Source organism: Thalassophryne amazonica, chromosome 7 (genome assembly GCF_902500255.1).
Source record: "Thalassophryne amazonica chromosome 7, fThaAma1.1, whole genome shotgun sequence".
In the NCBI taxonomy this organism is placed as follows: domain Eukaryota; kingdom Metazoa; phylum Chordata; class Actinopteri; order Batrachoidiformes; family Batrachoididae; genus Thalassophryne; species Thalassophryne amazonica.
Window position 1 is genome coordinate 96,842,941 of NC_047109.1, and position 25,094 is coordinate 96,868,034.

The 25,094-nt window shown below is 41.1% G+C and overlaps 1 protein-coding gene across 5 annotated transcripts; it reads right to left on the reverse strand.

Moving 5' to 3' along the window:
- Nucleotides 1-1,255: 1,255 nt before the first annotated feature.
- Nucleotides 1,256-19,206, reverse strand: wdtc1 (WD and tetratricopeptide repeats 1). 5 transcript variants are annotated; one of them, XR_004561910.1, is made up of 17 exons: nt 19,050-19,206; nt 16,877-17,025; nt 16,404-16,487; nt 16,258-16,304; nt 15,411-15,522; nt 12,540-12,727; nt 12,256-12,438; nt 8,739-8,833; nt 8,518-8,633; nt 8,343-8,418; nt 8,146-8,242; nt 7,275-7,445; nt 6,947-7,182; nt 5,879-6,047; nt 3,509-3,701; nt 2,556-2,805; nt 1,256-2,433 (listed from the first exon to the last, which is right to left on the reverse strand). XR_004561910.1 is itself a non-coding variant. In XM_034175167.1 (16 exons), the coding sequence occupies exons 2-16, from the start codon at nt 16,922-16,924 to the stop codon at nt 2,608-2,610; spliced, it is 2,010 nt and encodes a 669-aa protein (XP_034031058.1). In that variant the 5' UTR covers nt 16,925-17,025; nt 19,050-19,206; the 3' UTR covers nt 1,256-2,607. The 5 variants fall into 5 exon arrangements, 4 of the variants coding, with proteins under 4 accessions (XP_034031058.1, XP_034031055.1, XP_034031056.1 ...); XM_034175167.1 differs by having other exon boundaries at nt 1,256-2,805; nt 5,879-6,044; XM_034175164.1 differs by having other exon boundaries at nt 1,256-2,805.
- Nucleotides 19,207-25,094: the final 5,888 nt, after the last annotated feature.

Genomic DNA, 25,094 nt, shown 5'->3' on the forward strand with positions numbered 1-25,094 from the left:
CGGGAGGGCGCACCGCCTCCGCTGTTCGTGAATGCACCGTGATTCATAGGTTCCCCCCCCCCCCCCAGCTGTTCTTGAATGCAGCATCAGTAGTTTTTTTTTTAAAAAAAGCAACACTAGAATTTTTGTGCTAGTAATCACATCTATTGATTAAAAAAAATCTTTGCTGTCAAATGTTATATACACTTCTAGAAAACTAGAGCTGAAATTTCACATCTTTTCATGGAGCTATAAAACTGCTGAGGCAGCAGAAAAGCCTAGAACTCATGGATGTCTTGTTGGCTTCCCTCACCGGTCTCCTTGCATGGTCAGTCCACCTACTCCAGACAGATTAACCATACAGTACCAAACTGGTTGTATCCCCATGCTTTGGAAAAATCCAGGTATATACCATCTGAATAAAATGAATGATTTTAGTACAATAAAGCAAAGACAATAAATGTTAGAACCTAATTCACCCAATTAAAAGGGTATATTATGAGGTCTAACCCTTTAACATCCAGATCAATTAAAAAAAACAAAAACCAAACTTTGTTGTGTCTGTAATCTGTCTGCCACCTGCTGAATGGTTAGTGGATGTTGGGATTGCTGATGGATTAGAAGCAGGTGTGGTTGTCACCACAGAAGCGTACTAAATCAGAGAAATTCATTTTCTGATTTGTGCAACTGTTACGGAGTGTAGTTTTGAAGTTACATGTAGTTTTAAATTAGCGTGTTTGTCACTTTCTTTCGTGGTCACTTCTTTCTTCATATTTGATGCAAATGAAGTCCAAGACATATAAGTGAGAAAACTGTCCGATTGTATGTGAAAATATAGATCGAATGTGCATAAATGGTTAATGCACCTGTTTTGTTAAATCCCTTGAATTAAAGCTGACAGTCTAGACAACCAGCGGGTCTTGTGAACTCCATCGTGGCAGTGCGCAGAGACAAGAAGCCAAAAACTATTTTACTATCCAAACACTTATATACCTGACGGTATATTCCTGAAACTTCCATTACTCCTAAAGTTGGGTCACCTCATTAATGAGCAGAATGTGGGGCGTGTGATACGTCTCGTGCACTGTGCTCACATTTGTTCCTTCGTAGTCAGCAAAAGCGCAGCCAGTAGAGGACAATGATGAATGATAGTCTTACATCTCGCCAACCTAGTTAGCATTGTTTTAGCACTGCGGCAGTTTGAGGACACGTTTCCATTCAAGGAATAAAATACATCACCAGCAACACATTCACAGCAAATAACTACACATAATAAGGTGTTAAATTATTTTATTCTTTCCTTTTTTTTGCATGAAAGGCAATTGCAGAATTCCTTAAAGAAAACAGAGTATCTCAAATGAGTTAAAGCAAAACACATGGAAGCCTCATGTTGCATGTTGTTGAAGACCCATTCTTTAAATTTACCATAGCTGTGGGCAAAGAAAGCCCAATGAGTTGGTTTCTGAGCGCAGAATGTGTGGCTCCAACTCTCTTATCTAGTGCTATGGCCAAACAAGCCACGTGCAAGCAGGGCTGAAGGTCTGACTACAGCAAAGAACTCCAGCCAGAACCACATAGCTGTCAGAGCAAAGCCCCGTCATCGCCAACAAACAGAACAGTTCCACGAAAAAACTGGAACTGCTCCCCCAGCTGGACCAAGTGCCCCGTCCACGCCTGAAAGGTTTCACACTGACAATCCACGCCAAACTACATCTCAACATTTTGTGAACAATGGGACTTTAAAATGAAGTCTATTATAAAATTAAGCATTCATTGATATTTTCTTGGTAACATTTTGTTAATATTATCAACATAGTGAAATAAAACTTTGAAACTATAATACGACAAAATCCTGTTTCCCTGAAACAGAGAACACTAAACATTAATCCTTGGCCAATGAAATGACAGATGACATCCTTTGGAAGAAGCAGCAATGTGATCTTATCAAAGGCTTTACTCTTAACATGATTCGTCACTGCCCAAACACCTGGAAATTTCCCCCAAAGTGACAATTTAAAGTGTTGCCTTCCCGTGAGACATGAGCAAGTCTGAGGCAGAAATAAAGATGTGGGTGTGCAGCCTTTCAGAGAAGAGCGACCACCGACACTCCTCCATCTGTAGAGCAGACAGAATACACGACGACGCGCCGTGTTCGTCCTCCACGGAGAACATGGCGAGCATGTGGAGAGACAGACCTGAAAATAGGTCGCCAGACAGTGGGCTGCTCCTTCAGTGTGTCTTCAACTTAAACCTGAAGAAGGTTAAGTGCTGAACTCCTCCTCCTCCTCCTTTTTGAGACGCTGGGGAGTTATGTCAAATGTGCCCCCTCCCAACCCCCCGAGGACCGCAGAGGAATGGGCAGAGGTGGTGCCGGTGCATGGAAGGAGCGAGCTGGCATCTCCTCTTCCCTCGGTGAAATCCTCTGCCTCCCCAAAAGTTGTCTCCACGAGTCCTCTTGCAGGACAGAGGAGGGTGATGCATAGTGCAGAGATGTGACATGACATTCACTCAATGTTTCTGTCAGACCGGGGAAATTACAGTTCAAAGAGGAGCCTGGAGAGCAATTTTCTTCCTACCTCCAACCTACAGAATGGCTAACGATTTATGTCATCTTTTTTGTTGTTGTTTTTAGCTTGGCCGACACTGCACTTGTCCCTCTGAGCTGTCCTCGTCATCAGAACCATCTGGAACGACGCCACGCAGGCCTGTGATGCGATAACCCATGTTGAGCAGCATTACCTCCAGGGGGTCAGCGTTCATACGCCTCTGGTTGGCCTGCGCGGCACCTTCCATGTCCTCCACCACTCGCCCGTTCTCATTCTCAGTCTGCAGTGACAGAGAACACCAGAGAAGACCAAGGACAGAGCTTAAGACAGGTACTTATCGATTAAAGGACAGGTTCACTTTTTTACATCTCCAGTCATGTTAAAATGTGTTCAGCAGTCAAGCCTGTGAGGACTTTGATGATTACAGTTCCAAAAAACAAAACAAAACAATAAAAATAAAAAAATAAAAACTTTTTTTTGTGTAAAATTAGTTTAGAAAGGAATGAATGAGAGTAAACACAGCAGGCATACAGAGAGTTAAAATCCACTGTGCACTAAAAATGGAGTCAGAATAATGCTTTAATGCTGTCTGCTTTGTAATTATTGACATGTGACATGTGAAGAAAGATGGGCAGCTTCTTGGTGTATTTTTTTTTCTAATATACCAGTTTACGTCCACTTTGTGTGCCCGGTCCGGTCACACGGCGATAGCTGAACAAAGGAAAAAAATTCACAAAGTCACAAATCGTCAAGAAAAAGTGGACAAATGATCCGGCACTTCTCCCATCACTGAAAAGCCTGCAAGTCCAGAGCACATAAAAGAACGAAACAAAACAGAAACTAACAAAAGAAAAACAAAGTGAACCTTGACGCTTTAAACAAAATGTAAACAAAACATTCATGATGTGACTTTCTCCAAACTACTGACATCTCAGGTAAATGTTTCCCCTCCCAGGACCAAAATACACAATGTTGCTTTTTACCTCTGGCCTGGGGGTCCACAGCCGGACCACAGGATCAATGCCACTTGTAGCCAGGAAGCAGTAGGAGGGATGGGGTTGGAGGCAGTTGACTATGGACTCATCCCCCTGTAGAATTCTCACCAAATTAGTTGTTTCCTTTTCCCAGATAAAGAAGGAGCCATCATCTGAACCGCTGACAATGTACTGGCCTTTGCTGTTGAGACAAAATGACTCTTCAGGCCTGCTAACATCTCTGAATGCCAGTCTAAGAAGTGTACTTGGATGTTACTGTTTAATGTCAACGGTTGTCTGTTGCATTATTTAATGGATCGGCTCATTACTTTACAGCTGTAGTTGTGGGCGTGAACAATTCTGGTGTGAACAGTAATAATGTATCACAGGTCCCTGTGAGCTCAGCAGGTTCTGTACTCTATCAAACTGTAATAAGTTTAACAGCCCAGAAGGATTTGTGATCCAGCTTCTTCAAATGGAACAATAAAATGCAAGAATAAAAAACAAAAAAGGCATTCTTTCTCTGAGTAATGACACCCCACACAGTCATTACGCATACTGCTTGGATCTCTGATTTACTTTATTACCATTCCTTTGTAATTTGTCATGGCCCACTGAAGTGAAGTCAAACTTTGCCAGAACTGTCTGTGAATTTCACCAAAATTTACAACAAAATTATGACTAAGTTAATTAATTCACAGAAAATTTTATGCAATACGCTTTTGTCCAGTTATGAGTGGACAGCGAGTGTGACAGCAATGATAAATGACAAGTCATTTATCACTGATGGCAGTCCCGCCAGCAGTGGCGACAGACACATTAGCTGGTACTGTTTAGGCACCTTGACACTTGCATGAATTTGATCCCCGCACTGCGGCGCAATTTGTCCTTGCCAATGTGTCCCGCTTAGCCCCACACAGTGGTGGGCACAGCTAACCAAAAAGTTAGCTTCCATAACCACTAATCAGCTAACTGAAAAGTTTTATAACGCTAAACCAATAAACCACAAAAAAAAAAAAAAAAAAAAAAAATCTCTGAAGTTACAGCTATCCTCTAAACGAGAACTTTCAGTATTGTCTCCGGTACACTCTCAGCTACCAACAAGCCAATTTTGAGTTTAAACACAGCCAACATTTCTGATAGAATCAAAGACAATCACAAACCCAAACACAGCCAAATAGTCAGCGCTTCTGTCTTTGTGCGCCCTGCCCACTGCTGTATGCTGTAGGGAAGCGTCATTTACCTTGAGAGGATACAGAGGTCCAGCCGTGAGGCAGATGTCTTGAAAAGGAAAGCAGGTTTGACTTATGGTTTTGATTTATAAATCAAATTAATCTGGATAGAATAACTACATTAACGTCAACTCTGTCATTTGTACAAAGTGAAAATATAACACATATCTGTTAATTTTAAAATAATGTACTAATTCTGAAGTTTTGAACATTAACACACAGATGCCCAAAGGAATTATGGGTAAACTGAGTCTTTGCTCACACTGATTGATTGAGTCATTCCTTCTATGTAAAAACCAACACAAGTTAATGTAACGTGTGTGTTGGTGTTTACAAATAAATGTGCTTTTGTAAAATGCCATTTTTTTCATTTGTTAAAAAAAAAAAAAAAAGGCATTTGCAAAACCGAAAAGTCTGTTAAGTTGTGATTCGACAGCCGTGTGATATAACCAGGCGCCAGTAGATTGCAGTGTTCTATGCATTTAGACCCATCTACTGGATGGCAGTGGGAATGGTGCCTGGTTATATCACACGGTTGTTGACCTGAATCTTGGCCTTATGCACTCTCAAAATCATTTGTGCACAAATTAATCAAACAATAATAACAAATTACATGATGTGCACGTGCAATCACATTTCTAATGCTATACAGTTTTTCTCCTTTTTTTCCCTCACCCTGGCCACTCGTGTGCACTTTTCCCATTTGGAGTTAAAAAAAAAAATGGAGGCGACCACCGCCCACAAATTGTTTATGGAAGCCCAGTAGAAATTTGTGACAGTTGAATGTGTCATTAGACCTGCAAAATGTGTAAATATATAGTGTGTAATGTTCTCCAGTCTTACAGATGTTTTTATATCAGCATAAATCTTTCTGACTAACAAAACATGTTTGCCATTGTCTAAAACCTTCATTCTACACTTCATTTTTTTTGATTAATTGTGATTATACAACATGTGTTTCTTCACATTAAACAATGTATGTACTGTTTCTGTCAAAGTGCTTAAAATGCATAATAAATTTCATCCAATCACAATGCAGTTTGTATTTCTGCTGCACTGATGTCGCTCTGTAATTTGTGGCTTTTAGGCCAAAGTACTTGTGAATCCACCAAGTGAGGCCTCTTGTAATGGAGTCAGATCTACTAACCTTCCAAAGAAGTTAGCCTCTTTGATATCGGTGGTGGTGTTGCAGTGACCACAGTATCGGTGCTTGTAGTCAAAGCTTCGCTCCCTCAACACCAGCTCGTCTTCAGGAATGGACTCCTTCCGACTGAACGAATGGAAGCGAATGGAACTGTTGGACTTCTTATCTTCTGCTAACACAGAAATAAAGGCAAGAAATGGATAGTGTGACTCTTCTACACACTTTCAAAAACGTGCCGAGGAGAAGTAAATCAAACATACTAGGCCTCAAGGTTCATTTTTACGCTTGCTCTGCTAATTGCAGAAAATACCAATGGAATAAACAAATAAATAAAAATATGTGTCTTTAAACTATAACTAGGATTTAGTAAGTTTGTATGAGATTAAACATTATTCAAAGAGAGCAAACAATAAGTAGCAGGCCCTCCTTTTATTTTAAATTCTACTCAATGTGTTGACAGCAGCAAGAGCAATGCAAAGTTTGGTACATTCCTGTGCTTGTATGTTAAGTTGGAGTATTGTGTTATAGTTGAGATGACAATCAAGTCTGGAAATTATTTCTATAGCAAAAGTTTGGTGCTTTAAAGATGGCATATGGTCTATTTGTACAGCAAAAGATTGCCGCTTTATAATGGGTACAGCCTTCCCTAACACACCACCATGAAATGGTTTCAATCAGCCAAGGCATTCTTTAGTTACTGCGCAAAAACAAAAACTACAATGTTCCCAAGGCAGCCATACTGGATGATGGATAACCCCATCTTCAAAAAGAATCTTCCTCCAGCCTTCACTAACACACCAGCACAAAATGGTTTTAATTAGACAAATTGTTCTTTAGTTTTTCTGTGTAAAAAATGATGGAAGTCCGGACGTACAGCGTGAATATATAATCCCCCCCCCCCTGTTTACAATGTTTAAACCTCTCCTCATCAATCCCCCAAATGTCTACAAAAAAAATTTATAAGTATTTCTGTGCCCAAACAAAGCTCTGGCAGTGCACCGTGTTCATCTGCACACAGAGGAAACTGTGGAATATGTTGTGGCGTGTAAATCTAATTTCACTCTTTCCTACCTGACTCTGTCTTGGTGAAGAGAGCGGCCTTGATATCTTTATCCAAAGCATCACATGCACTGCTGTGTGCCTGCTCTGGAAACTTCCCCTTAAAATCATCCAGACACTCCAGAGCTTCTGCCACATACTTCAGCTCAAACAGACACCGTGCCAGCCTGAAATGAGCCTTCAAATGCCCCGGGTTGAGATTCAGAGCTTTCAGGCAGTCTCTGAGGGCATCATAATGGTCACCGTCCCTGACAATCACACACACAAACACTTTCACAGCCTTTAGCAAAGGACAGTGAAGAATTTCTCTGGGTGGGTATCATGACAGAAGGAGGCCTACCACTTGCGCTTCATGTAGGCTGCAGCCCGGTTCCCGTACAGCATGGCATTGCAGCTGGCCTGACGGATGACTAAACTGTAGAGCTGGATGGCCTGAGTCCACTGCTGCTGTGCAAATGCATCATTAGCTTGTTGCTTTATCTTCTCCAAATGAGGAGGAAGTTCTGTGGAACTGGGGAAGGGGCAGAGTAGACAAAAAAATGAGAGAATGAACTACAGGGGGAGGTGATGGTCTAGTGGTTAAGGTGTTGGGCTTGAGACCAGAAGATCCTGGGTTCAAATCCCCGCCTGACTGGAAAATCACTAAGGGCCCTTGGGCAAGGTCTTTAATCCCCTATTGCTCCCGGTGTGTAGTGAGCGCCTTGTATGGCAGCACCCTGACATCGGGGTGAATGTGAGGCATTATTGTAAAGCGCTTTGAGCATCTGATGCAGATGGAAAAGCGCTATATAAATGCAGTCCATTTACCATTTACAGCGTGTAAGCAATTAGATTTGGAACTGTACTGATTCACCCTAGCCCTGGTTACCCCTGGTTAAATAAAGGTTAAATCAAATTTAATCAAAGCTGACTAGGTATCTGTTCCAGACCAGATCCAACTGCTTCAAATTACTTCTGTTAAAACTCACAACCTCAAATTTTCAAAAATGTTAACAGGTAAAGAAAGAGGTAAATGATAATGTTTTAAATCTCCAGCTGCTTCAAACTTTTATCAACTCTCTCCTGAACCAAGGACCAAGTCTCCATCAAATTTCACTGAAATCCATCTTTTACTTTGAGTTTCTATGCATGCAGTCAGTCAAACACAGACACACGTGCTCATATACATATTTTCAGTCCTTGATGGATGCCAGAGATGATAAAATTATTACCTGGAGTACATTGCGCTTCCGGCAAATCGAATATGGCTGGTTGCCAAGTGAATTCCATTGGATACACCATTGGTTGTCTTTCCATTTTTCACTTCACCTGGAAAGCAGGAACATACACAGCCAGTATATGACACTTATGTGCTTCAACGTGAGACATTGCTCAAAGTAATTTGTTAATGGGGACAGAACTACCTCACCTGTTGATGACTGACACCTTTTTGGAAGTAAGAAGGTATATGGCCTCTGCTTAAATGTCAGGTCAAATAAATAAACCTGGAAGATCCCAAAAATAATAAAAAATGAATTAAGAAATACAAAGCTAGTACCATCACATAAATTAGGACCTCCTGTCACCACTTCCTGTGTCTTTACCTGTTCCCCTCCCATGTTAACGAGAAGCTCAGTGCCATCGGGACTGAAGGTGACATAGGTTGCCACCAGCACCCTCAAGCGGTTGTTGTAGTCAGGGAGTTTCACCGGTAGGTGCCCTAGACAAGACAACAAAAGCTTCTGCAAAACTGTGCATTTCTGCTGGATGCTACATTCTGCCTGGTCACAACACAACAACAACATGTGAGCCAAAACATGTGCACCTGCAACATAATACTGTCCAGCTCCGTCTGGAATGGGCTTCTGGCTTTCACAGAATGTGTGCACAGCAGCTGATGTGCTCTGACTCATAGATTTCCTGCACATAATGCAAGCAAGAAAAATGCATGTGAGTGTCCTCACCATAAACAAGCACAGGTTTCAGTTTTAATACCTGAGATTGATCTGTTCCACACACATTTTATGTGCAGTTATTTTAAAAAGATCCATAATGTGATTGACTTGGGCTAATTTATAGTAGCTGCAGTTTTTCACCAGTAGGGGGTGCACTAATATTCACAGGACTAAGTATAACCCTCTGGAGTCCAAGGTATAATTGGCTGTTTTTGATTACTTTTGGTTTTACCTTTATAATTTACCTTTAAAAATTGTTTACCTGGCCTTGTTTGGTGTTTTTTTTTTTTTTTTTTAGTACAACCTCACCTGTGTGAATTTCCAGTTTTTCATTCATTCTGACCTACTGTATTAACACAGTGAACCTAAAAATAACAAAAAACATAAAATCCGAGTAGAAAAAAAGTTTGTTTTTTTACTGTGAAAACCACAAACTTGTTTAATGAACTATTTTCATAACTTCAAATGTAAACAGAAATTGTGAATTTCAAAAACATATGTACAAATGTAGCAAAAAAAAAGTTAAATATAACTATTTACATAAATGCAGGAATGCTTCAGGCGGTTTTTGTACAATTATTAAGATAAGATTTAGAATTTCAAAAACATATGTACAAATATAGCCGCTGCTCCTCCACGGCGAAAGGAGTTAGTTGATGTGGCTCGGGCATCTTTTCCGGATGCCCCCTGGACGCCTCGCTGGAGAGGTGTTCCGGGCACGTCCCACTGGGAGGAGGCCCCGGAGAAGACCCAGGACATGCTGGAGGGATTACATCTTTCGGCTGGCTTGGGAACGCCTTGGGGTTCCCCCGGAGGAGCTGGGGGAGGTGTGTGTGGATCGGGAGGTCTGGGCGGCTTTGCTTGAGCTGCTGCCCCCGCGACCCGACTCCGGATAAAGCGGAAGAAAATGGATGGATGGATGGATGTACAAATATAGTGCAGGAAATGCTAATGCTAAACTTTTTAGAAAACAATCAGATGTCAAAATGAGATTTAGAATGTAAATATAAATGGCAAATTTCAAAAACATATGTACAATGTAGTGCAGGACATGCTACACTATTTGTGCCACTCAAAAAAACAATTCCTGTCCAACACAACACAGAGAGGCACATCGCAGGCCTGACACGGTGTCCGCGGTGTGTCACTCCTCTTGTTGCCCACGAGAAGGCACAGTTGGTACCTCAATCTGCCTTTTGGCGAGGATCTGTGCCTGTCACAACTGGCACAGAAACGTGGTTCTGGCTCCTGTTCTGTGGGACACCTGTTTTGTCTGTGGCACACAGTTGACACACAAGCTCCACCATACAGTCCTTGTGTGTCATGGGCTGCACTTGCTTGACACTGCTGATCTCATGATGCAAGATGAATGCATTTGTGGTTGCAATGTCAAAGAAGTGCAGCAACACTGTCCTGTACCAGTGTGCAGTTTTCCGATGGGTGGAGTAGTACTGGATGAGCTGGTCAGATAGGTCGAGTCCACCCGTGTTTTTATTATAAGCCGACACTGGGATAAGACAGGGAATGTCTTTCACCGTCCAGCGTCCATCCTTCCCATCCTTCACCCTTCTCCGCACTGTCTCACCCAAAAATGCATGGTGGATGGTGGAGCACACAGACACCTCCCATGTGTCCATCCACTTTACAAACACCAGATCCATCTAATAAATCCTCTTGCAGATTTTTTTGTGAGAGCATTTGCTCTCCCTCTGGGACATCCTTGTCTGTTCTCCCTGTATGTGCCACATGCCCCAAACTTGATGTTAGCCAGGTCCATGAACAGTTTGGGACTCATGTAAAAATTGTCCATGTAAATGTGGTACCCAGTACCAAGCGAGGATGGCTGGATCAGGTTCATGACCACATCGTAGTGCTCACTTGTAAATGGTGAACTTGAGTGTGTAGCCGTTACTTAAAAACAGCCAACATGAAAAGTTTCATGCCCCATTTTGTTGGCTTTATCTTCAAATATTAAATCATTCCAGTTATTGCCTTCGTCGCCACCATCCTTTCATCCACTGCCAGCTCCCTCCTCGGGTGGTAATAAGCCTGGCAGGCAGTGATGATGTCATCATAAAGAGGCCTGACTTGAAACAGTTTGTCATGACCTGCTATTCTCTTTTTCTATCACTTCTTTTACTTAGGTGGATGTTCCAGAATATCGATCTAAATCTGTCTCTGGACATTAGTTTTGGTGGAAAGGGAACAGACAAAATATTACTTTGTTTGCAGTAGTCCTGGAGACTTGGCAGTGACACCAACGACATGTATATTAGAAGTCCAAAAAATTTGTACAGATCTTCCATTTCAATGTCCGTCCAGTTGTATTTTTCCCTAATTCCTTGTTTTTTGCAGCAATTTTATTGGTGCTGGTACAAATTGTTCCAATTGTGTCAGTTGACAAAAAAAAACAAATGAAAACGGTCTTTTGGACTTTGGGTGGAAAGTCTATCAACTGGACTCCTGGTGTTCTTCAAGGCTGAAATCTGCTTACTGCTGGAGCGGTGTCTGCATCCTCCTCCGTGTTCCAGCAGTTGGCGCTGGGGCGTGTCTCTGTTGCGCGTCCGAGCGGAGAGCTGGATCTGGAAACAGAAGCGCAAGCTCCAAACCTCTCTTCAGATCTCCGTGCGCACGTTGGTGGATCCACCTGCTTTGGTTGCTCCCCCAGAACAGAAGAGGGATCATCTCTTTCATGACCAGAATCCTCACTGTCTGTTTCAGACTCTGACAACACACTGCATGCTCTGTCTTCCTCCAGTTCAAAAAAAATAACTGAAGCGCTTGCTCCACATTCATAAAACGTCTCATTTTTACAAAAAAAAAAAAAAACCCAAACAACAACAAAACACTAACCACACACGCTTCCCAGCAACAAAGAGAAAACACACACACACAATCAGACCCATGTGGCGTGGGTGGGCTGTGATCAAACATGTGGGGTTAGTGACTTCTGATTGGTAGAAAATTTCAGGAGCCAACCAATGAGGAAGAAGTAGTCATATTTCTTCCCACCATTGTCGCTGCTGCAGTAGAGAAGGAAATGCTCCTTTTGGCTGTGTGTGTGTACATAAACGCGCAGTGAAAAATGATATTCATGAAAACGCATGGTGTAAAAATACTCATAAGTCAAGTTATACTAGGCCTATTAACAAAATTTAAAAAGTGCTATAAAGGTTGAAGTCTCCACATTCAACATGCATTTAAAGGGAGCCTCAGAGTGCAGCAGATTGAGTGTTACATCCGCTTAATTAGGACATGTGACTTTTTACGTGAGGGCGTGTCATTCGACTCCAGAGGGTTAAAGCTGTGTCAAAGCTGTGAAATTTAATCTACAATATGTTTACATGTTTGACCTTTATCATATTTAAGCAGGCAGCTATAACATACCTATAGTTATGAATCATTCTTATGTCATACAGGCGGACAAAAGGCCCATTGGCCCCCACTGCCAAGTAGTTGTTGTCTCTGGGATTGACAGCCAAACATTTGGCTTCAACCAGCTGACCGCAGAACTCCGTCAGGTCAATTAGTACCTCTGAACGTTTACTGTTCTCCCTCAAATCGTATTGCCTGCATAGAACACAGAAAAGAATGATGATTGGCACCAAAAAAAGAGTGTTTGTCTTTTGGTTTAAAAATAAAAAGTGATGTAATTAATTCTTGGTTCTAACCTGATGATGCCATCCTCTGCAGCGCTCCAGAAAGTGTTAGGCCACATGGGTGCTGTGGCGATGCGTTTGACTCTGTTTGTATGGTCAGAAAACATGTGTATGGTTTCCTTCACCGTCAAGTCGTGCACGTGGACCTTTGTGTCGGCAGCACCTGTCACCAAAATTCTGTCTCCCGAGTGAGGGAGGAACTGCACAGACAGAGAAGAGTGTATCCTTGTAATGTCTGTGGAGATTCGCACTCATCCAGGCTCTGGTAATCGAGTAGGCCGAGTCAGCTCAAGTAGAATTATTTGGCTAATTGAAGACGCCAGAAAAGCTTCATCAGTACTAGTCACCTATTCTGTTCACACACGTTATGGATCTGATTATGGATTTGAAAGAGATTTCAAAGAAGCCATCTTTGTTAAAATGTTGAGACTTTGTCAACAGGGGCGGGTGAGCGGCTGAGATACCATCTCTCCCATCTATAATTCTGTCCTTTCACCAATACCAGAGACTCAAAGAATATTCTCACCTCTCTTCAAGTGAAACTAAGAACAATAGCAACTTGCACCTGAACTCAAGTGGCCTCCGTTGACCAAAGACTCTTAACGACTTTCTTGACATCACTGTGACATCAGTGACCCCACAAAAGATAAATATTTAAGTCTCTCACTACTCCTTCTGATTAAGCTTTTCTGGGTGAGAAGTGAAATATTATCTTTAAGGAGAAACATATCCAACTGACCTGACACAACCCACATGAATAACCCTACAATGTTTTTAGGCAGAGTATTTACAGGACCAATGTATTAATGTTCTTTTCCTACGGCACAGAGTATACTGTAATTACAGGCTACAGATGACAACTAAATATTTTCCCTCCAGTCAACCTCACATCTAAGCATCCTCTTCAGACAATACAGTAGTTTTCCTTTCAATTTGAAATACAACTGTCTCCACATTCTGAGACTGTCCTCCTTTGGCATGTTTTTTTGTTGCATCATTTATTTCTATCTTTGGTGCATTGACAGTCTTTGGCTATGTGCAGCAGTTATTTTAAAAGTGCTGTATGAACAGATGTTCATTTGAATTGATGGAGCAGTTCTAAAACTAGCTTTGCCATAAAAAGCTTCGACAAAGACACACAAGCTGTAGCAACATTCTTATTTAGTTGTAAAGAAAAGCTGTAAGTAGCCAAAATAGCCAGGAGAACACTGACAGCCCATTTACAATCTGTCACCCAACAGAAGATGGTGGTCAGTATTTAGGGCTGGGCAATTAATTGAATTTTGTGCTCTGCCTATGTGCTTGCTCTGGGGGGCGTAGGCGAGGCATATATTGAATATGCTGGTTATAATTTGTAACATCCACACCCAAACCAACAGTTATAAAAAAAAACCATCATCCAGTCCACAAAAATGTGTGTTAAACACCCAAACCAACAGTTACCTTGTTAATCTTAGCTCACTTGTTAACAACAGGGTGGGGGCGTTTGGGCTTCATTCATCCGGCTCAGGTCATGCTGGTCTTGTCCAAGGGGTATCTCTTTACCAGTTTATCACACAATATTTCTATTATACAGTATAGTTATACTATAATTATAATTACGTTTTCTTTTCTTTTATATCATATAAGATTTCTATGATATAGTATAGTTATATTATTATTAGAATTACATTTTTGCTTTTATTTTGTATTTGCTTTTCAGTTCAATTAGATTTAAAATTGAAGTTATACTTAAAGAAAATCTTTAAAAAATGTTTTACTCCATTTATCTTGTCTGAATTTATATTGGGACTCTTTATTCTCAGCACCAAATCCCAGTAGACATCTTTGGACAGTTTAGATTCAGACAGAATGTTGGATGTTTCACTGCAGACTTCAGATCTCTCCTGGATCATGTCTATATAAACACCAACCAAGAATAGCGTAATTATAGATCTGTCTGATGTAATAAGGCAAGACTGTTAAAGAATGGATAAAAGAAAACTAGCTTACAATGTTAAAGTAATTTAAAAAATAAAAAAAATCTGAGGCAGCTCTGTATCACCAAAATTGAATCAACTAAAAAAGGAAAATATTCTGCAGCTTTGCTCGCTGACCATTCAACAATAAGGTGAAAAGCCAGACCCATTTAACCCAAATGTTGCTGAATGAATTGAACACTGTATTATCCAAGTAGTAAAAATAATATTGGTAATTGTAAAATTGAACAGCCACATTTTTGACAACACTACATTCGGCCTCGTCCAGCCGGCCCATAGTCCAGACCACATCTTTCATTCAGGACACCAATGGGACCGCTCCAAACATGGACTCGATCACCCACACTAGTCAAAGAAATTAGATTTGTGGGTGTAACACGCTCAGGCACAGTCCCAGTGTACAGTGTGCGTACGCCCTCACACAGCCATTGTGCGGTGTGTACATGGACTCAGATTGCTGTCTAATCATATTACACATGGATTAATGAGGCGCCTCTTATTAACATATTATAAAACTTTCCATCTGACATTCAACATATGTCACTGACTGGAAGGACATTCTGAGAGCATACCACTGCTGGGGTAACGCTTACCTCTGCCAATCAACAGTGGGAATGCTCACTATATTTCTCACCAAGATCTTTGTGATGTCATTAGGAGAGAATGTTCAGCAACAGAAAAGCCAAGAACTTTTTTTCTGAATTATAAGAAAAACAAACAGCCAAAAGGAAAAACTCGAAGGCAGAGTGGATCACCAACAAAAGTTTGATAAAGTGTTCCTTCATACTTGCTGAAATCCAATGACCAGTTTTTGAAACATCCTACATTTAGAGATAGGACAGACAGACAGGTTCGATCACACAATTTGGATCACTTGGCAGAAGTAAAAATTAATCTGTCTTACCTTTACAGAGAAAATATTCGCTGCATGGCCTGTGTGCATAGTAGTAAGTTTTTTGTGTCGGAATGGATCCCAAACGATAGCATGTTGATCATCTGAGCCCGAGGCCAGCAGACTGAAAACAAACAGAACACCAAGATGAGAGAAGACCGTTAGTTTGAGCTACTCATTGGTTATAAGCTATTCTTCACTGTCACTACTGGCTTGTGCACTGTGAGCACTACACCTCCTGGTTGGGTTGTGTTTGTTGCTGAGAATGACCTAAGAATGTGCTTGTCACACCCACGTAACACATTTAAGTAATTAACAGCAAGTATTAGTTGATGTTAGCACACAAAGCATTTGACAATGGCACAAACTCACTACAGTGAATTTTGTTTGTTGATACAAATGTTCATGTGCTTTATTTTGGTTTACAATAAACAAGCAGGAATGACCTTGGTGGCCATCAGACCTAGGCTTCAGAAATACAATAAACTGACAAACAAGCTCATTTCAAGCTACATTTACCTTCAAGCACACCTGCTACTAATTCTCATCACTCACGCCAGAAGATTATTCACTAGAACCACCCCACACAAGTCCAGCAGATGGCAGTGTCATCTTAATAAACTTGATGAGATGGACTCATTTTACAGGGTATATCTAGGAATCATATTTTTCTCAAGTCACATGTATCTCCGATTTCTAATCCCAACATCATTTCTTGTGATTACATTTTGTCAAATAGCTGGGAGTGCAAAAGAGAATCATCACAAACACACTACAGTAATGTACTTTTAAAATACACAAGCATGTAGCCATCTAACAGTAACAGATGCAGTGCTAGAACCTTATTTTGAAGACTTACTCTCCTCGTTCATTCCATTCCAAGCAGTTCACACAACCAGTATGGCCCTGTTTATAAACAAAACAGAAAAAAATATATGTAATGATAAGATGCAGAAATATATTCTCCTCACACATGTACAAACATTGACACTTGCTGGACCTCACCTGAAGCTCTGCCTCAAGTCCAAGTCTCTTGATGAAAGGGTCAGTCACATGATAAATCCTTTGGAAGCCTGGTGCTCTCTTGTCCTGAAAATATCAATTAAAATCTTGGTCATTTCTTACTCTGTTAACACCTGAACCCTGAAATGATTTTTAAACACGTGCCCAAATTGTAAGATTAGTAAGATTACTCAAAAACTACTGAACTAATTACCACAAAACCTGAAACAGTCAGGGCAAGAAAAACTTTTGTGGTGCAGAGTGGTTCAAGATAAAGGTGCAGATGCAAAAATGATACATTCTGCACATCCAACATTTTTCATTTTGAGTCTCAGCATTCACTAGAGCTGCTTCCCAATAAATGTTTTTTTTCTTGTGACGGCAATAGCAAGCCTTTATCGTGAAAATGACTCTGGCCATTCACAGGAACACTGCTTCTGCTACATTTACCTCAAATTAATTTGTTGGACACTCACCCTGATCTGCCTATGTAGGACGTCTCTGGTGATGTTGATGGTAGTCATGACCTCACCACAAAGGATAAAGCCGGGTCAAAGCCGGAGGTTCCAGAGGTCAGAGCTCAGAGGACATTTATGCTGTTCTTGGTGAATACGCTGCAGGGAAGCTGAAAACATTCCAAGAAAAAACAAAACAAGATAACATGCAATGAATGCTATGTATTTATACGGCAACGGTATTACATGATTTTAATACTACTTTAAAACAAGGGAGGGTAAGGTTTTGAATCTGTGGAAGCCAACACTAAATTCTGTGACCTAGTGATGAATTTTGTGAACAACAGCATCTGTCTGTTAAGAGGATTATGCTAAATGTTTGTAGTTCATCTCCACAAATGAAGCGGGAGCTCAGGTCAGGTTTAAGAGCATGCAATGGTGCTGCACATCAACACAGTAACCTACCACTTAAAAAAAAAATGGCTTTAGATCCCAGCTGATAATCACCAAACTAAACCTGTGGTCACTTCTTAACTCTCAAGAGTAAGCCTCTACCTGCCACAGCTGGGTATTACCTGGGCAGCCCCATTCTCTGGTTTAGTCACTGGGGGTCCTGGGTAATAAGGAAACTCCACTGCAAATGAACAACCACATACTGATGAAACCATTCATTCATGCATAGCCTATGATACACAATGAACAACAGAAATGTCTACTGCCCGTTTTTTATGAGATGATAAAATATGCAATCAGAAAGTATCAGGATTGTTTAATTTACTGTATTGCATGAACTGGTCCAACAAACATGGAATATTAACCCCAATGCAAAATTTTAGGACTTTTTCTTCATTTGCTAGGGTCCTCAACAGAGAGACAACTGCAGGCTGCATTGTGTATACAAAAAAGTGCCACATGACCAAGAATCTCCATATGTCAAAATCTGTAGACATTGTATATTGATGTTTGACACCATCTGTTGAAAGCCTTAAAGTATTAACTGAATGAACTGACAAGAGCAAGATTAAATGGTAAATGGACTGCATTTATATAGTGATTTTCCATCTGCATCAGACACTCAAAGCGCTTTACAATAATGCCTCACATTCACCCCGATATGAGGGTGCTGCCATACAAGGCGCTCCCTACACACCAGGAGCAATAGGGGATTAAAAACCTTGCCCAAGGGCCATCAGTGATTTTCCAGTCAGGCTGGAATTTGAACCGAGGATCTTCTGGTCTCAAGCCAAACACCTTAGCCACTAGACCATCACCTCCCCTAAATTAAATTAGTGATAGGTTAGATTGTGTCAGTTATAATACACTTCTATTTAACTGCCAAGAAAAGATTGGCCTTTCGTGCATCAGCATCGCCAAAACAACTCAATCCAGTGATCTCATGGCTCCGTGAATTCTTCAAAGGCATCTCTTCATCTTGAACGCTGGTTTCCATCGACATCTCACTGTTGAGATTAACTTGACAAGATACATTTTCTCCATTACATGCATTTGTTTACAACACAGTCGTCCTCAGAGCCAACAACTTTGCCAACATTACCCAATGAAGGCAGTTTGCTTCCCCCACTTTGAGTGGGCGTGTCCCACAACATTAAAAAACGACTGTTTCACGCCTACATGTTGCTGGGGGCAATTTCTACACAAATTGATTAAACTCCAACCATGTTTACGTGGGGGAAAGTGAATAAACGCAAATTTCCCGTAAAAATGTCATTACTTATGAAGCAGATGAACTTGATAAACAGTCAAAGAGCAGTCTGAGGACCACAGAGGTTGAGGTGACGCTTTTATTTAATCGGCATAAATCCACGAACTGTAAGCGACTGAAAACAGATGTTTACCTCATAATGTCAGGTAACGTTAGCTGATCTGCACACTTCGACTCCTAAAAACAAGGCCAGTTCATTAGCTACCTGGCTAACGCTAGCTGATTCTTGTAGCGCTGTCAGTGTTACAAAAATAAATAAATAAAAACGGACCAATCCGCAGAACTCGAATTGTTCACGGTGTTCAGCACAACGGCCAGTTAGGAGTGTTTTAGCCACCGGGCCTTTCAGGGAATAGGCTAACTTTAGCGTGTTTGCGCTAGCTAAACAAAACATCCACTCCGTCTAATGTTACTGTTAAAACCCCGCAAGTCAAAAAGCATTGTGATTTAGCACGGCGTATAAAATCTCACCGTTTTGCTCAAGATAATCGGGCACCTGTCAAGAAATGTCCATTTAATAAACGTACTAAATCCCACTCTCTAAGTTTGTTGACAGGATTCTCGCTGATAGTGTGTGTAACTTGAAAACAACCCTCCTCCCACAGCGAACAGTAACTTTGTTCCGCCAGCTAAAACGCTCCGCTAACAACACATTAATAATTAAATAGTGATTACTTTAAAAGTTAATTCACAGATTTAAAGCCTCAATCTAATATAATATAAATCCCTTTAGACGACCAGTTTCCGTTAAATTACCTACACTGTCGTACTTTTATTTTGAAATCCAGAATTATGGTATTAAATTTGTATCTTCTTCCGTTTTTGATGCCAACCCCAGTGGTATGCCGCCATAAACGGTGAGGTAGTTATACTCACTTACTCATCTTCAATCTAGTTGGGGGCTCGCCCATGACCCATTGGAGACTCACCTATGACTTGGGCCCTGCCCTGGGGATGCTGATGTGAACAATTACTATGACCTATAAATGGACTTGTGTTTTGTTCCTATTTTACATGTTTGATAATACATGGCCTAAGACATAGTGGGTCACCCCTCTGAGTCTGGACTGCTTGAGGTTTCTTCATAAAAAAACACCAAGTTTTTCCTTATCACTGTCACCTACTTGCTTGCTCAGGGGGATTGGTAAGGTTAGACCTTACCCTTGTGAAGCACAATGGGGCAACGTATGTTGTGATTTGACACTATATAAATAAATTGAATTGAAATGAGTAAGAGAGAGAGAGAGAAGGCTGGATGATGTGGAGAGAGTGAATTGGAAAATGCAAGTTATTATTAATAAGGATGAAGTGAAGATGGCTTTGAAGAGTGGAAAGGCAGTTGGTCCAGATGACATACCAGTGCAGGCATGGAAATGGTTAATGGAGATTCTTCTGATTTTTAAGAATAAGGGTGATGTACAGAGCTGCAGTAACAGAGGCATAAAGGTGATCAGCCACAGCATGAAGTTATGGGAAAGAGTAGTGGAAATCAGGCTTAGAAAACAGGTGAAAATGTGTGAGCAGTAATGTGGATTCATGCAGAGAAAGAGCACTACAGATGCAATGTTTGCTCTGAACGTGCTGAGGGAGAAATATAGAGAAGGCCATAAAGAGATACATTGTGTGTTTGTGGATTTAGAAAAAGTTTGACAGGATGCCAAGAGAAGAGTTGTGGCATTGTATGAGGATGTCTGGAGTGACAGAGAAGTATGTGAGGATGGTGCAGGACATGTACAAGGACAGTGTGACAACAGTGAGATGTGCAGTAGGAATTGCAGACGCATTCAAGATGTGGGGGTGGGAGTACATCAAAGACTGGCTCTGAGCTCTTTCTTGTTTGTAATGGTGATTGACATGTTGATGGACGGACAAGATCAGATAGGAGTCTCCATGTTCTATGATGTTTGTAGATGACATTATGATCTGCAGCGAGAGTAAAGAGCACTTGGAGAAGTGGATATGTGCTCTGGAGCGAAGGGGAATGAAAGTCAGTAGAAGCAAGACTGAGTACATGTGTGTGTGAATGAGAGGGAGCCCAGTAGAATAGTGTGGCTACAAGGAGTAGAAGTGGTGAAGGTCAAAATATTGAAGAGTGTGGTAGAGAGGTGAAGAAGATGAAGGTGGAGAAAAGGTGGCAGGAGTGATGAAAGGATATCTGCAATAGAGGTGGGCAGATCAATCCTAATATCGATACCAACGCTGGTATTGATATTGAACGATCCTCGTGTAAAAAGATCGATACTCAAGGTTTTTTTCTCTCCTGCACACACTGACTGCTGTACACGCAGGTTCATCAAAGTCTACTCTTTGTCTGTAAGAGCAGCGCTGCGCTGTGTCACACAACATGGAGCAGTGCACCCTCCCCCCTCTGGTCTTTTGTTGTTGCGCCATCATGTGGCTCAGCGGCGCCAGCCAACAGCCATGCAGGTAGGATCAGCCTGGCCCGCCCACTCAGCGCCCTCCTCAAGTCAGCCCTCTACCTCAGGAGATTTTAAGTTGTGTTGAGTGATATTTTTTAAACAAAAATGTTGATTGTGATAATGAGGTATTTTGTTGTCACGTACAATGTTTGGCGAAATTCTATCCTAGGTCTTTTGGATCCTTTGGATCTATGAAGCTTAAATATGAAAAGTATTGGTATCAATATCGGCGATACTGGGCCTGTATTTACTTGGTATCAGATCAATACCAAAATTCTCGGTATCGCCCACCTCTAATCTGTAAGAGTGAAAAGGGAAAGTTTACAAGATGTAGTGAAGCCAGCTATGTTGGACGACTTGGAGATGTGGCACTAACAAAAAGACAGGAGGCAGAATTGGAGGTGGCAGAGGTGAAGACACTGTGAGTTTCTTTCAGAAAGACACGGATGGACAGGATTAGGAATAACTATATCAGAGGAGGGACAGCACAAGTAGGACGGTTTGGAGACAAAGTCAGAGGGATGAAATTGAGATGGTTTGGACATGTGCAGAGGAGGGACAACTAGTATATAGAGAGAAGGATGATGAGTAGACAAAGGTGGTTTTTGGATGTACTGAGGGAGGACATGCAGGTTGATGGTGTAAAAGAGGAAGACACAGAGTACAGGGTTAGATGAGGACAGTTGATCTGCTGTGCCGACTTGTAGTGGGGCAGTTGAAAGAAGAAGAAGAAGGTATCCTATCTGTCATTGTGCTCTGTGTTTTACAGCTGGAGTGTCTCAGAAACTCAAGAAAATCCTTAGAAAAGACAACATACCCCATTTTCTCAAACCCATTAACCCACTGCATTATTTTCCAAGATCATTTGAACAACACCCAAGCAGAGTGTAATTGCAGCGCTGGTGTCAGAAAACAAGTGTTACAATAATGAACAAGAAGGAACTGAGGGAGTGCAAAGCTCTGCCAAGGCCACATGTTCCTGAATGCTTTAAATTTCTTCTGGATCCTCGATCCAAAATATGTACCAGATAAAATTAAAAAAATCCCCCATTTTATTCAGACAATATCAACTTCCTCTCGCAACTTTTTGAGTTAAATGATGCTATCTAGAGGTGGATGGATCGATCCTAATATCGATACCAACGCCGGTATTGATATTGAACGATCCTTGTGTAAAAAAATCGATACTCAAGCTTTTTCCTCTCCTGCATGCACTGAGTGCTGCGCACGCAGATTCATCAAAGTCTCCTCTCTGTCTTTAAGAGCAGTGCTGCGCTGTGTCACACAACACGGAGCAGGGCAACCTTGTATTGTGGTTTGTCAGCCCTCTACCTCAGGATATTTTGTTTTAAGTTGTGTTACGTGATATTTTTTTAAACAAAAATGTTGATTGTGTTAATAAAGTATTTTGTTATCACATACAATGTCTAGTGAAATTCTATCCTAGGTCTTTTGGATCCTTTGGATCTATGAAGCTTAAATATGAAAAAGTATCGGTATTGGTATCGGTATCGATATCGGCGATACTGGGCCTGTATTTACTTGGTATCAGATCAATACCAAAATTCCCGGTATCGCCCACCTCTACTGCTATCTGTCAAACATTCTTCTGGATCTCAGTTCCAGATTATATTCCAGATCACCTCCAAAACAGAATTGCTTACTTCCCTGAACATTATTCACCTGCTCAACAAATTTCATTGAAATCCGCACATTTCTTTTTGAGTTATCCCGCTAAATGTCAACAAACAGACGAACAAACGCTGGTGAAAAAATTTCCTCCTTGGTGGAGGTAAAAAGAAAACAAAACTGAAAACATAAGAGCGATAAAGGGAAAACAATCACTAAGAGCCACATCACTGCTGAAATGCATTCAGCTCTTTTCTGAGCTGTGCAAAGACTATTTTCTTGTATTTTTGCTTTTCTTTACTTTTTGGTAATAGTGATCACATAAATTTTGTTCACATAATCACACAGTTTTAATCCTTGCACAGAGATGAATTATATTTAAACAAACAAAAACCAAAAAGAGAGGAATGTATTCATGACAGTCACACTAAAGGGACTTTGTCCATTTTGTGGATAGAAGGTAAAATTGATTCTATTTGATTAATGCAGTTGAACTGTGCCAACCTTCAAAACCGAAATGTGTGTGTTGAGAAACCACTTGATCCAGTTTGTTTTAACTGTTACTCATTGTGATGATCTAAAGAAACAAGGCCACCTTTTTCCTGATGAACAAATTTATTTGTGTGTTTTTTCCACATACAATCTCATTTCTTGTACTAGACTGGTTAATGCTAGGGACTGTGTTTCACATGTCCAACGCTGGTGTCCCAACTTCTGACTACTTCCCGTCAGCATTTATTTTAGTTTCACTTCTTTGTACTCTTTGTACTCTTCTTTGTACTCTGTTCTCTTTGGCGTGTGCCAATACCTTCAACCAGGGTGAAAAGCAGAAGTATTAAATGTACAACTGCAGATGTTCGACGCTTTTTGACATAATGCAAAGGACATTTAAGAAAACGCTGAATTTACAAGTTCTGTATATTGTTTCTCTGCATGTAATATATACAATCAATCAATCAATCAATCAATCAACATTTATTTATAAAGTACTTTACAGCAGCCAGATGGTGTCCAAAGTGTTTTCCGGTAAAAACACAGATTCATAAAAATAAAATTAAAACATCACTCAGTCAGGTACAATGATCAGTGATGTCATTTTCTATCTTTTCTTCTGTACACCACCACAATGAAGTTGAAATGAAATAATAAAGGCGTGCTTGTTGTGTAGATCATTAGCTTTAAATCTGGTTTTAGACTATATGAACCCTTTAATAATAACTATCTTATTTGAGGAAGCATAGACTATTTTCATTTTCACTGCTCAATGAAAATAAAAAATTTAAATCAAAACCTCAATCAAGCAGTTTGCAGTTTAACAAATATGTAATTGTGTGCAGAGATGTTCATGCATGATAGGTGCTGCTTGTTTAATGAGATTCTGTGGTTCTCAAACCAGACCCCCTCTACACCCTGGCTGCGCCTAGAAATTCTGTCCATAAAAATAATGAACAGAACCGGTGACAAAGGGCAGCCCTGGCGGAGGCCAACGTGCACTGGAAACAGGTTTGACTTACTACCGGCAATGCGAACCAAGCTCCTGCTGCGGTCGTACAGGGACCGGATAGCCCTTAGCACAGGGTGCCCCGAGGGACACGGTTGAACGCCTTCTCCAGATCCACAAAACACATGTGGACTGGTTGGGCGAACTCCCATGAACCCTCGAGCACCCGATGGAGCGTGTAGAGCTGGTCCAGTGTGCTGCGACCAGGACGAAAACCACACTGCTCCTCCTGAATCCGAGGTTCGACCATCGGTCGAATTCTCCTCTCCAGTACTCTGGAATAGACCTTACTGGGGAGGCTAAGGAGTGTGATCTCCCTATAGTTGGAACACACCCTCCGGTCCCCCTTCTTAAACAGAGGGACCACCACCCCGGTCTGCCAATCCAGAGGCACTGTCCCCGATCGCCACGCGATGTTGCAGAGGCGTGTCAGCCAAGACAGCCCCACAACATCCAGAGACTTAAGGTACTCAGGACGGATTTCATCCACCCCAGGGGCCTTGCCACCGAGGAGCTTTCTAACCACCTCCGTGACTTCGGCCTGGGTACTTCCAATACATTACTGGAAAATATTAATTATTATTATTATTAAAACTATATATATATATATATATATATATATATATATATATATATATATATATATATATATATATATATAAAAAATAACGTTTAGTACTTTTGAATTTCCATGACATCACGTCACTTTGATGAGGTTCGTTCGTTTTCTGTTCCTACAGTGTTGCTTCACAATATTTCTACGATTCGTTTAATCAAGCACAGCGTCAGTGTTGTAAGGCGATAACAAACTCTACTTTTACATGTGTAAAAGATAATAAATAAACAAACAAACAAACCCTGAGGAATAGTTGAAAATATAACACAGTTTGTGCGGACGGACGGTGCCGACGTGTAAATCGAGCGCACATCGTTGCGCTCGAGCTCGTTCCTGCTGCGACTCCTTTA